The sequence below is a fragment of the Garra rufa genome, chromosome 8 (genome assembly GCF_049309525.1).
Source record: "Garra rufa chromosome 8, GarRuf1.0, whole genome shotgun sequence".
Taxonomy (NCBI): domain Eukaryota; kingdom Metazoa; phylum Chordata; class Actinopteri; order Cypriniformes; family Cyprinidae; genus Garra; species Garra rufa.
In genome coordinates, this window is record NC_133368.1 from 4,970,320 (window position 1) to 4,984,045 (window position 13,726).

The 13,726-nt window shown below is 33.8% G+C and overlaps 1 protein-coding gene across 1 annotated transcript in view; it reads right to left on the reverse strand.

The window, feature by feature from the left end:
- The window catches only part of igf2bp2a (insulin-like growth factor 2 mRNA binding protein 2a), a 77,668-nt gene that overhangs the window by 4,634 nt on the left and 59,308 nt on the right, over positions 1–13,726 (reverse strand). The window contains exons 9-15 of the mRNA XM_073845352.1: positions 12,828–12,963; positions 11,662–11,796; positions 7,861–7,929; positions 5,413–5,532; positions 4,023–4,097; positions 3,748–3,879; positions 2,521–2,634 (exon numbers count right to left, since the gene is read on the reverse strand). Coding sequence (XP_073701453.1) covers positions 2,521–2,634; positions 3,748–3,879; positions 4,023–4,097; positions 5,413–5,532; positions 7,861–7,929; positions 11,662–11,796; positions 12,828–12,963 — 781 coding nt within the window. The remainder of the gene's footprint in view (positions 1–2,520; positions 2,635–3,747; positions 3,880–4,022; positions 4,098–5,412; positions 5,533–7,860; positions 7,930–11,661; positions 11,797–12,827; positions 12,964–13,726) is intronic.

Consider the following 13,726-nt stretch of genomic DNA (forward strand, 5'->3'; position numbering starts at 1 on the left):
ACAAATTCCTAAAGAAACAGAAATCTCGCTTTTCGTTCAATGAATTCCTAATTTTCTATTATTAAAAAAAAACTAAACAGGAGCAAAAGTCTGGAAACAAATATTTTTCCATACTCCACTTTCTTTTTTCCATACTTCTCCAGACTTGGAAAATACTGAAATCAAATTCCATACTTTTCCATACTTTTTTTAAACCCCGTAGGAACCTTGGTGGTAAATGTTTGATTTCAGTTTCTATTTTATAAGAGAGAGGTGGCTGAATGAAGATGGTGCTGTAAAAGGGCGGGACACACCAAGTCGATTTCAAAGAGACTAGTGGCGACAAAAGCAGACGTTGATGTCGTCTCACGTTGGGAGAATCTGGACCAAAAAGCTGCACTTGAACAAACCACACAGACAACAGCCGACTACAAGCTAACATGTGCGTTCTGCGCCTGCGTGAGATCAATTAGCTTTCTATATCAACAGCTATCAAAAAGTATATTCACAGTCATTCAAAAGGAGAAACCTAAACAGGATATACGGAATGTAAACAAAGCAGCACTTGCTCACCATTTTGAATATCAGTTATGTTGATGATTTCCTAATTTTAAGTGGCTCATGTTGTTATAATATTCACATATTGGAATGCTTGGGTAAGAACAGTAACATTAGAACAGTCTGTGCCGCCTTTAAGTGGCTCATGTTGTTATAATATTCACATATTGGAATGCTTGGGTAAGAACAGTAACATTAGAACAGTCTGTGCCGCCTTCATTTACTTAATCGTTTTCATCACTTTCTCTTTAATTCTCCGGCACTGACTTGTTTGCTAAACTGGGCATCCAATCAGAGTTCTCACTCACGCCAACGGCCCGATGCTGATTCAACATGTTGAATTGGGCAAACTAACGGGAACACTCCAAACAAACTAGCTCGACAGATGCTGGCAGATGGCCCGTCGTTGACCAACAGCCGACCGTTGGCTTGGTGTGTCCTGGCCTTAAGACTATAAGATTACATGCTTTGTCACTGACCAATCAGAGGTGATTTCATGTACTGCATTTGGCCTTTGTATGGTCAAGTAATAAAAGTAGGGGAAAAAAGTATACAAAATTTAAAAAAAAATTTTTTTGCAGTCTTTAGTGTCACATGATCCTTTAGAAATCAATCTAATATACTGATTTAATGCTCAGAAACATTTCTTATTATTATCAATGTTTAACAGTTATGCTACTTAATAGTTTTATGGAAAACTAAAGCATTTTGCTTGAAGTAGAAAGTTTTGTGAAGCATCCTTGCTAAAAAAAAAAAAAGTATTAATTTATTTTTAAAAAAATAATAACCACAAGCCTAGTGAAAACTATTGTATGGTTACACACTAGTTGCCGAGTTTGCAACACTCTAGCTGCTTAAAAATGTCAAATTAAATTGTAAAATGTTACATTGCCTCTAAACATCAGTGTTGGGAAGGTTCCTTTGGAAATGTAATAGGTTACAGATTACAAGTTACCCTATTTAAAATGTAATAAGTAGTGTAACTATTTCAACTACTTTATTAATGTAACTGATTACCATTTGATTACTTTCTGATTTCTTTTCTAAATTTCTAACAATGTTTCTAACTGTTAATCATTTTCAAACATTTAAAGCAGGTAGGGTTAACCTTACATTAGCACTCAACACACAAAATCCTTCATCACTTGAATTAAGATTAAAAATATATATATATAATTTTAAAGCACAGCCACCACAAAATCAGACCTCAGCACTTCTTTTTACTCTGAGATCGTTAAAAACAGATTTAAAATCATGAGATATCGTTTACTAGCTATGATACTGTTTTTGAAATCAAATCTTTGCATAGCTATGACAGGAAACACTGGCATCTACCAATGTTTTGGAAAAAAAAAAAAAGATATTTTTTTTAAATTAACCATATCCATAAATCCAAATAGGGAATAAAAGAGTTATTAAAGCATGTGTCCTATTCTGTGTCCAAAATTGCTGAAACATTGGTGTCTCATATTTTAAAGCATTCAATGCGATTTTAGAAAGAAATCAACTAAATCTGTATGTGGATGTGTGTAAAAATATTCAGATGTAACCCCCTCTGTAATTGTTAACATTTTCATGAGTAACTGTAATGTAAATACACATTTTTTGTTAGTAACTGTAACAGATCACATTTATTTTGTAATTAAATTATGTAATTCTGGTACATGTAACAAAAATAAATAAATAGCAACGTGCAGTAACCGGTAAAACTGTTTGCACTACAAACCAGTGTGTTCATAATTAAGACAAAACATTAAAATAACATGGTAAGACACACCAATCTGCAATATCAAGCAGCAAAACAAGCCGTTTTGTACAGCTAAAAATAGCTGGACGCGGATGAGACCACAAGCCACACCCATAAAATTTACAAATGACCACACACACTCTTACGTAAGAAAAAGGTGGATAAGCAAAACAACAAAGTTTAATGTGAAAGCAAACACTCTCCACATTTGTAGTGACGTGTTGTGTATAATTCACCTGGCTGGCAAAGAAATGCCCACTAATTTTGACAAAGACCTCGTCGTTCTCGTCTGGGGTTTGGTCCCGTGGCACTATGACCTCTGCACTGGTTAGGTTCTGCAACTCATTGACCTGAAAGAGGTTCAGAGAAACAAGCTGATGACACCACTACCTAAGAGTACTCCTTAGCATAATGTCAGTTGGGTCAAAATGTGCAAACACTGTGGTTCAATCAGATTTATACAAGAACAAGCAGCACATATCCAGTTGCTCATTGGTACATGACCCACGTCAAGACCAAGCTGCTGTGATGCCCTCGGGCAACAACTGCAACCTCTGTCTACTCTACAAATGATGCCCTGTGGTCTGAGTCACAGTGAACAGAACTAAAAACTTTCTAGAAACAAAACGTACAGTTCATGAAACACATAATAATCCTGATTGAAACAGGTCTTGTTGATTTGGATCAGCCTGTCCTCTTCAAAGCCTGAGACTAAAAGTAACAGTTATATAACACAATAACCAAACTTTAGCCATAATAAAGTTTATTCTCTTTAAAACAGCTTAAAAAAAGTTTCACCTAAATTTGCTGACCAAATTACACAGAAAAATTTGTCGAGTACATATAAAGCGATTCGCAAAGACATTAACAACATTTCCATCATTTGCTCTGGTGGCGTGTATTAGCTCTCTCAGGAACTCTTTACACCACATTAACTTTGATTCATCAACAATGTTCCCATTCTTTAACAACTGTTTTTTGGAAAGCTATTTTAAATGTTTTATGGATTCTGAGAATAACTTAACTTCTGCAAACATATTTTTGACTCAATTATTTATAATGGTGATTAATGGCAGTAATATTGACACTGCAATGAAAAAATAGCTGCGATTGGATGCGCAACACAACACCTTGTTGTTCAAAAAGGTGTACACAGAGAATCCTATAGTATGTCTGGCATTAAACACTGAATCACATTTGAATGGAAAGTCTTACAATACTCAAGCTCAGGGTCAGTGTGTTTTTCAATTTCTGAAATAAGTAAATAAATAAATAATCCCCATAGAACACTTTATTTTCTCCCATTTTATAATTTTTTATTTTTTAATAAATGCCACACTGAGGCCTGATGCCATATCCGTTGTGCTCACTCCACCGTCTAAGAGAAAACACTTCTATGAAGCAGTCCTACTATGTTGTAAGATGTTGTTTCTGAACATACGTACTACTTCTGTGTTTCTTACCGTTTTGCCACCTTTCCCGATGACCCTACCAGCTGCCGAAGAGGGCACTTTTATATGTGTCTCCAGCTTTACTTCTTCTTTTGCAGAAAAGAAATTCTCTTCTTTCAGTTTCCCGAATATCCTGCCCTGGGCCTGAAATGCAGAAGCAACGATGATGTCCATTGTTCAAGGGCATTATTGGGTACAATAGAACTATAAAAGTTCAATTAAAATATTTTTCAATCATCATTCACTAAATAATACTAGGATTCTGAGTTTGCATTTTATTCCGTTACCTTAAACTGAGCTTCTGGCGGGCCAGTGATGATGACCATCCTCTGAGTGACGTCAGGACTCTCTGCAGGCGCGATCTGAACACACACAAAAAATATTTATGTACACACATTGTTTTTACATACCAAGATATAAATCGACATTATTTTTTACATAATCAACGAAATGCCACAAATGTTGTTGACAGACACAAATTTGCTTTACAGAACATTCCTTTTATTTCTAAAGCTACATCTGAAGTGTGAACCATTCACAGAGCTTATTCTCTTGAAGTCTCATCACACAGCCGCCAGAGGGCTCCGTTTTCAACGATGGCAGCCTCTAAACAATAAGGCCCGGTTTTACAGACAGGCCTTAGACTAAACCAGGATTAGCAGATAGTTCAATTAGGATATTTAAGTAATTTTTATAAACGTGCTTAGAAAAAAACATTACTGTTGTGCATCTTGAGACAAAACAAAGGCACCGATATATTTTTAGATCAGTCAGTGCAAGTTTCTTTCAGTTCAAACAGCTCAGACTTACATTTTAGTCTAGGACTAGGTTTAAGCCTTGTCTGTGAAACCGGGGGTATGGGTTTAACAGTTAAAAGTTCCTAAGAATTTAAATAACCCCATGTCATCCAAGATGTTCATGTCTTTCTTTTTTCAGTCGAAAAGAAATTAAGGTTTTTGAGTTAAACTTTCCAGGATTTTTCTTTATATAGTGGACTTTAATGGGGATCATTTCGTCTATTCTCGTCTCGTCAACGAAAACTCACACACGTCTCGTCATGTTTTAGTCATCAACGAGACATTTTTATCTCGTCATCGTCTCGTTATGTCATGAAAAAAAGTGGCGTCAACGAAATGATTTCGTCATCGTCATCAACAACACTGCCACTAATATATATATATATATATATATATATAAATTAAACTGAAAATTAAACTTTGCCATAAAAAAATTCTCAATTTAAAACAGAAAACATTTAATTTAATATTTCAGAAAATAAGTTTTCATGTTCTTTTGCTCGAATGCATTCTTGGTGAGCGTGACAGACAAATACATATTTTTCTTTCGTTTTTAAAGATGCCATTAGACATGAAATGAACTGAGGTACAAACACATTCTGAACCATGGGTAGTGAACTGTCTCACCCCTACTGATTACCCAGCAACCCACAGGGCTGAATCAACAGAGAGAGAGAGGAGGTTACGGATGATTGACTCACCCACACTAAGGCACTAGGCCAAATCTGAGCATGATATGGTTAGATTAAAATCAAGGATCTTAGCAATAGGACAGAAAATTAGATGGATTAGAGTGCTTCAGATAACAAAAACACAAGGAACCTTCATTTTACAAATTTAACATGACAGCAGTGGCGTTCCGGTGGGCAGGAACTCCTACCTTAATAGAGGCTCCTGCGAATCGTGCCAGTTGTTTAATATGTTGGCCCTTCTTGCCAATAATAGCACCGACAGCCTGAGTTGGAATAAAGAGGTAGACCACCTCCTGTTCAGGAGCCTGCTGTGGAGAGGGCAGAAGAAACTAAATATTACGGCTTCTAATTCGGTGTGATGCTGTAAATCAGGGATTCCTCTTTTAAAATCCATCTGAGCATGCCAGGTACTGTAGACTCATCCTTTTTAAAAGTGCTCTGGAAAAATGTCACTGTGTCTGTTTACTTCATTTAGTTTTCCCAAACCACCCACAATCCCACTGAGATACTGCTCACTTCACCACAGGCTTGAGGTCAAGCTCTAAGGTTCACACAGGCTTGTACAGAGGCAAAAACAATCCTTTTATCACTTAAACTGACTTTGAGGATGCAAACCTCTTATCCGGTTCTATCTGTTCCTGATCTGCCTGACACCAAAGTGTGAACCATAGGAAACTGATGACTCATTGTTCAGACTCTCAGCATGGGTGAGAGTGAAAGATTGAAGATGCCAGAGAGCTTTTTCATTCAGGAGTCAACAGTATTTTAAGTCAACACCAATAGCTTGTGGTGCTCAGCACTGTCTGACAGAGACAGTGGTTGTTATTTAGTGAATAACTACCAAGTTATTTATTAAAATGACATTAGAGGTTGCTGTTGCACTGGATTACAGTAAAGCTGATAACTATGTCTGACTGGCTCATGAACAGATGTTGTCACTCCATCTTGTGTTACTTACAGAATCTACCAACACACTGTCAATGGAAGGTTTTTAGAACACATATGTGACCCTGGACCACAAAACCAGTCTTAAGTCGCTGGGGTATATTTGTAGCAATAGCCAAAAATACATTGCATGGGTCAAAATTATTGATTTTTCTTTTATGCCAAAAATCATTAGGAAATTAAGTAAAGATCATGTTCCATGAAGATTTTTTGTAAAATTCCTACTATAAATATATCAAAATGTAATTTTTGAATAGTAATATGCATTGTTAAGAACTTAATTTGGAGAACTTTAAAGGTGATTTTCTCAGTATTTAGATTTTTTTGCACCCTCAGATTCCAGATTTTCAAATAGATGTATCTCGACCAAATATTGTCCTATCCTAACAAACCATATATCAATAGAAAGCTTATTTATTGAGCTTTCATATGATGTATACATCTCAGTTTTGTAAAATTTAACCTTATGACTGGTTTTGTGGTCCAGGGTCACATATTGTTTAAAATAGGTGATCATATTTGTCATAATTGAATTATGCTGCACATAAAACATATATTACACACAAAAAAGAAAATTCCATGTGACATCTAGGGTTGGGTATCGAGAATCGGTTCCATTTTAGTATTCGATAAGACATGTGCATTTCGATTCTGCTTAACGATTCCCGCATTTGCATTTTAATGTGATTTTTAAACTATTTAAGTGCGGGAAGGAAAAGAACTTGCACACTTTTTGCGTGCAGCGCCACATCTGAAGAGCGAGCATGGAGAACAGCTGTCCCGATGCGGGTTCCCAACCTGTGTCCGTTCTGGAACAGGTTGTTCCGGCCCGGAAATGACTTCTCTTTCACATTTATTGACCCTTATGCGTGAAATACGTCGTGCATATCCTCATAAACACAGCGTTTTTTGTCTTGAGTGAACGGAAACAGATGAGAAAGAAAACGCATATGTAACAGTATTTTTAGATCTGTTTTCAGTGTTAAAGAGACAGCGTCTAATAAACGTGCCGCCTGTCATTAATGTTAATCAAGTTTTTAAACTTTTGATTTCAATTTCTGTACCTGACATTTGTTTGGTTTTATTTATTTATGATATTGCTAATTGATTTGTTTCTATTTTATTACTTTTCTTTAACAATTTAATATTTGAAATTTATATTAGTCTAGTTGTTGTTTTTTCCGTGGTAGTTTGACTCAAAACTTTTTAGTGGATTTTTTAATCTTATTGGAATCGGAATTAGGAATCGATAAGAATCGGAATCGATAAGCAGAATCGGAACCGGAATCGGAATTGATCAAATTCAAACGATACCCAACCCTAGAGACATCAGTGGTTCAACCGCGATGTTATGAAGCATCTTGTTTACAAGCAGAGGAAGACGCATGATGAACATAAAAAAGTCTTCATAAACATGTCTGAAGATTTCGACAGAACTAAGAACTAAGAGAGATGGACGTTCTACATTGGAGCACTGGATCCTGTGTCAGTAGTACTTCACGCATACATCGTGGTACTCATGGTCATAAATGTGTGCTGAAGACTGACACAGAAGAGGAGAATTTGTTGAATAAAGTTATATGCAAAAATATATATATATAAAATTTGTTGGCTGGAACACCGTAACCAGCAATCATCATGCAGAACCAGAACAGACCATTTGATTAGACAGTTTCAGTTAGAGTACTCACTGTGTGGTGGTGAGAGATGGCACTAGCAGGCGGGACACCATACAGCCCACCCAGCTGTGATGTTTGACCCTGGAACAAATGAGATGGATCAATATGCAAGCATTTCACATCGCAAGAACATTTCACTGCCTCTCATTTATTACACACATAAATAATGAAAAGAAGGGAAATATTACTCAAAGTTCATCTGTCAGTCCTCATAAGTTCACCTTTATACTCTATTTGTTTAACATTCCTGCTATTTAGACCAGTACGAATTGTTGTGCAGCTCCAAGTTTGTGTAGGTTAAGTGCTGATCTATTGCATCTATCAATCCGCAAAATAAACTTTAAAGTAAGCAAAAAACAGCCACCAGCTCTCATTTATAATAAGAACTGACTGAACTACATACACAGAACCAGCACTAAACACAATATATGAAAGAAACAGCTCCAGTTAAGGTGAAAAGTTTACATACACCTTGCAGAACCTTCAAAATGTTAATTATTTTACCAAAATAAGAGGGAACATACAAAATGCATGTTTTTTATTTAGTAAAAGAAGAACAGCAGGCAGTTTAACTGTTCAGGACAAACAAGGGACTCATGAACAGCTATCACTAAACAAAAAACACAACTGTGGATCATTTAGGTAACAACACAGTATTAAGAATAAAGCGTATGTAAACTTTGAAACAGGGATTACAATTTTTTTTGTAAATGTCTTTTATGTAAAAATATCTTATTCAGGTCAGTACTAAATAAAAAACAACATGCATTTTGTATGATCCCTCTTATTTTGGTAAAATAATTAACATTTTGCTGATTCTGCAAGACGTATGTAAACTGTCGACCTAAACTGTAAATGTAACATTCATTACGATGGGTATATGTGAATACTGTTTTCCTTTAAAAAAGACAATCAAACAATCAAATATTTAAAATACGGTCTAATGTTTTTTCTGCATTAATTTGGGAAGTCAATATAAAATTATATTTACGATTACAGATGTTAATGCATTAATTATGATTACAGAAATCTGAGATTAACTCTTTTTTTTATTAATGTATTTTTTTCTCTTTATTATGATATATCAGTGATGTTTAACTGTTTTGCTTATCCACCTTATTTTTCAAGGCCGTTTTCTGTGAATGTGCAAGACTTCCAGTTCATTAGCCGCAGTAGGGAAATAATGAGAAGAATAACAAAGATCAGGAAACAGTAAAACTGTTTGCAATACAAACCAGTGTGTTCATAATTAAGATAATACATTAAAATAATATGGTAAGACACACCAGTCTGCAAAATCAAGCTGTTTGGTACAGCTAAAAATAGTTGGAAGCGAATGACACCGGAAGCCAGACCCATAAAATTTACAAATGGCCACGCCCGCTTTTATGGGAAAAATAAGGTGGATAAAAAAGTTTTTAAAAAATAAATAAAAAATAATAAAAAATAATTGAAGTTGAATAACTAACAAAAAGTAGCTAAATAGATTTCAGTTTTTTTTTTATTCTATAAAATTTTTTTTTTTTATATAATATTTATTTTGTTATTCAAAATGCACCTAACTACTTCCAACCTAACAATTCTTTGATGTTTGCAAGTATGATTTGTTGTTAGCAGTAAACGCCAGTAAAAGTCTCTAATGTAATGAAGATGTTTTGATTTACCGTAAGCAAAGCACTGCAGCAAAAAAAAAAAAAAAAAAAATTTACAATAAATGACTAGTCAAGTTTTACAGTACTACTGAGGATGATAAAAACCAGCAAACACTCATTCAGTAATTCAGAGTGCCATCTCACACACCCACGCACTCATTCTACCTTCATTAGTTCATCTGTGAGCCATAAACTGTCCTGTCTGACTCACCACTAAATATGAAGGGGAATCCTGCAGCACACTAACCGACCGGAAGGCTTATACAACTCAATAATGAGTAGGTGCATGCTAAGGTGAGCACTCACTGAGAAAGGGACAGAGTATGTACAATGTGACTAAATATCAGGAGGGTGCACCATTTAGATTTAAACAGAGAATTCTGATTAAATTTCCTTTTGTTTTCTGAAATCAAACTGAGGTAGCAAACAACAGGATGTAGTACTTCCAATTTGAATGAAGTTTAAAGAAATTAATTGTGTAGTTTTTACTAATACATGTAATTTTTTCAATATGATTATACATTGAAAATGTTATCAAACACAACATATTGGGCATTTCCACAAATTCACTGTACAATAACAAATGTTTAAAATACAACGTACTAAGTGAAATTTCTTGTGTTAGTGTGTGTGATTCTGGTAACCCCTATGTTATAGGGACAAAATGTCCCCACAAAGATGGCGATATCCAAAATCCTTGTCCTTGTGGGGACATTTTTTGGTCCCCATGAGGAAACAATTATAAATCATACAGAATTAAGTTTTTCGAAAATCTAAAAATTTAGAAGGTTTCCTATGAGGGGTAGGTTTAGGTGTAGAGTGATAGAAAATAGTTTGTACAGTATGAAAACCACTGGCATAATGGTTTTTATACTGTACAAACTGTATTTAATATTACCCTACACCTAAACCTTACATGGAATGTCCCCATAAAACATGGAAATCCAATGTGAGTGTGTGAATGTATTACATAATATAAATAATATATACATGGAGTCAAACATTAATGTATTACACATAATATATAATTCACAGATTGCAATTTAAAAATGTAAAAAATATTTAAATTTAAAAAATATCTATTAAAAATTTTATAATACACAACATACAGGTTATTTCCAAAAATTAATTGTATTAATAATAAATATTTAAAACGCAACTTTTTAAAATTTGTGTTATTTTTTATAGAATTATGTATAACAACATTATATTCTTTATAAATGTATTTATTTATTTTTCCATTTTAATCTCAATCTGTTACTCAATAGATTGCAATATATAATTCATTTTCAATTCAAGATTACAATTTAAAAATGTAAAAAACAAATCACATAAAAAAACTTATTTAAAACATTTTTATATAATTATGTATAATAACATCTTTTTCTTTATAAAATAAATTAGTTTATTTTTCCTTTTTAATTTTGATTTGGTACTCAATAGATTGCAATATATAATTCATATATTACAATTAAAAATATATATATTATACACAACATATAGGGCATTTCTAGAAATGTATGGTATAAATAATAAATGTCTATGATTAAATGCAGAAATTTGTGCTAGGCAGAATTGTATTCTACATTTAAATTTATTTTATATATATATATATATATATATATATAATAATATTATATATATATATATAATCTTTTTTTGTGCATAACATGTACAATACAATTCTGCCTCTGTAGTTGGACACATTACATATTTAAATGTATATTTACATTTTTAGTTTATGACTATAATTTTGTCAAAAAGCACACAAAATGTCAGGTCACATTGTTTGAGATCTATGAATTGTAATATATTGTAATATATTGAGTAATAGATTAAGATTAATTTTGAAAAATGAATTAATTTTTTTTATAAAAATATATATAAAAAAAAATATATATAAAAATTAACAAATCAAAAATTAAAAATCGTATATATATATATATATATATATATATTTTTTTTTTTTTTGATTTACAATTTGAGTTTGAATTCAAACTGATACATTCTTCTTTGTCGTTTCCACTGAAATTCCACTTCAACATCCTGTAACATGTAACAATCTGAATTTTGCCCTGCTAAATGTAATGCATTCCTGAGGTTGAAATATCTAAATATGTTGTAGTTCCATAATGAAGTCCATACTGTGGTTTCTACTTACGAGAAAAGGGTTGTAGCCAGTTGGTGGTACGGGTGGGACGCCTCTGGGCCCAGCAGCTGGTGGCAATACTGACAAACCAGTTGAAAAGATGCCCAGTGCACTCAGGCTTAACCCAGGGATAAGGTTGGTTTGTTGCTGCAAGACATCATGGATTATAAATGATTACTCAGTGCACGACCTCAAGCTATCGTGTTTTTCTTGATACTCTCATTTCAGCTAAAAAAAAAAAAAAAACACCCTCATACACACAAAATTCTCAGTTTGAATGTATTTCTGGGTTTTGTGAACCAAGTGAATACTTGTTATAACATCTTGTAATATCGCTAGCGTCACGCTAGGTGGCTCCATCGACCCGGGGCATGGTTTCACGTGGCAAACGCTTTCAGATAAGAAGTTTTTCTGCTGTTTAGTCTTGACAGAGAACTTCATATGTTCTGTCTGATTCATCCGCTATGCCTCTTTCATTCAAAAGGCAATGAAGGTTACAGGGATCAACTATCAGACAGTTACACATGAAACTGTCGCAAAAACACTTGATCCAGACATGAATAATTTACCGTACGCCTGACTGAGGACTGACTAATGCGTGAGTATAAATGAAACCGCATAAATTTGATCTGTGTAGCTGATAGAGGCCTCTTCCACAAAATAAATGACTCACTGAAGATGAAGGGAGGCATTGGATGCGGCGGTGTAAACGAGAACGATGATGCTATTGTTGCAGTATTTGCTCTCGTCTATGGCTTCACCTCCCTCAGACACTGGCAGTGACGCCATGCGTGTGAACAGGGGCAATGGTGTACATGTGCGTGCATGTCTGTGTGAACGGCTGTTGACAGCATGACAGTGCGTTCTCCGTATGCACGGCAGGGGATGGACTGACTCAAGGCTGTTTCCTATAAACACAGTCAATAACTGAACACAAGTAAACAGACGAGGCATCGAACTGCCTAGTCTTCTTTAAGACGCTGACTCAAGCTTGACACACAATAAACAGTGTTTTATATAGAGCATATCAGCATTCGTGTTTGAGTTAACCTGTTAGAGTTGAACTGTATAGGAATGCTAAAGGGGGTAAATCTGAAAAACATATTGATTACAACATAAAAAATGGTGGCTTAAAGATAGAAATCACATTTCCTGTCATCAAAACCTCAAACACTTACATTAATAGCAGCAATGTCATTCTCATAGGCTTCCCTCAGCTTCCTCATGATCTCCACTTCAGCCCTACAACAGGCCTCAATACTCCCCTTCACTATAATGGTTCTCTCCGGGTTATAAATAGTTAAGTCCTGTAAACTGTGGAAAGAGTCAAAACAAAGAAAGACAAAAAAGTAGGTGAGAGCAAAATCACTGGTTCATGTTTAAGAAACATATATTACTTCGGTCAGACCAGAGCAATGTCCCAATTGAGGGTATTTTTAATTAAGGTTAATTATTAATTATTATATTGCGGATATGATGTGAGCAAAATGTTTTTTGTTTTTAGTATCTTTGCTATTATTATTATTACTACTGTTATTATATTGGGTGTATGATTTAATCATATTGGTATGGACTAATATTAGAAAGTGTTTAAATTATTACCTAAATTATTTAAATGATCTGAATGGGTCAATATCTTCTCTATCATCATCATTTTTATTATTATTATTATTATTATATTGTGCGTATGAAGTGATTATATTGGTTGATTAATATTAAAAAGTGTTTAAATTATTACCTAAATTATTTAAACGGGTCAATATCTTCTCTAATATTATAATTATTATTATATTATCTTTTTCGTCTTCTTCTTATTATTATTATTATTATATTTTGCATATTGATTAAATTGGTTTTGATTAATATTAGAAAGTGATTAAATTACTACATCAGCATAAATGGGTCAATATTTTCTCAAATATTACTATTATTATCATTATTAGTATTTTAATTTCTCTTTTTCTTCTTCTTATTAGTATTATATGGTACATATTGATCATATTGGTTTTGATTAATATTAGAAAGTGATTAAATTATTACATCTCTCTGACTGGCTCAATATCTTCTCTAATATTAA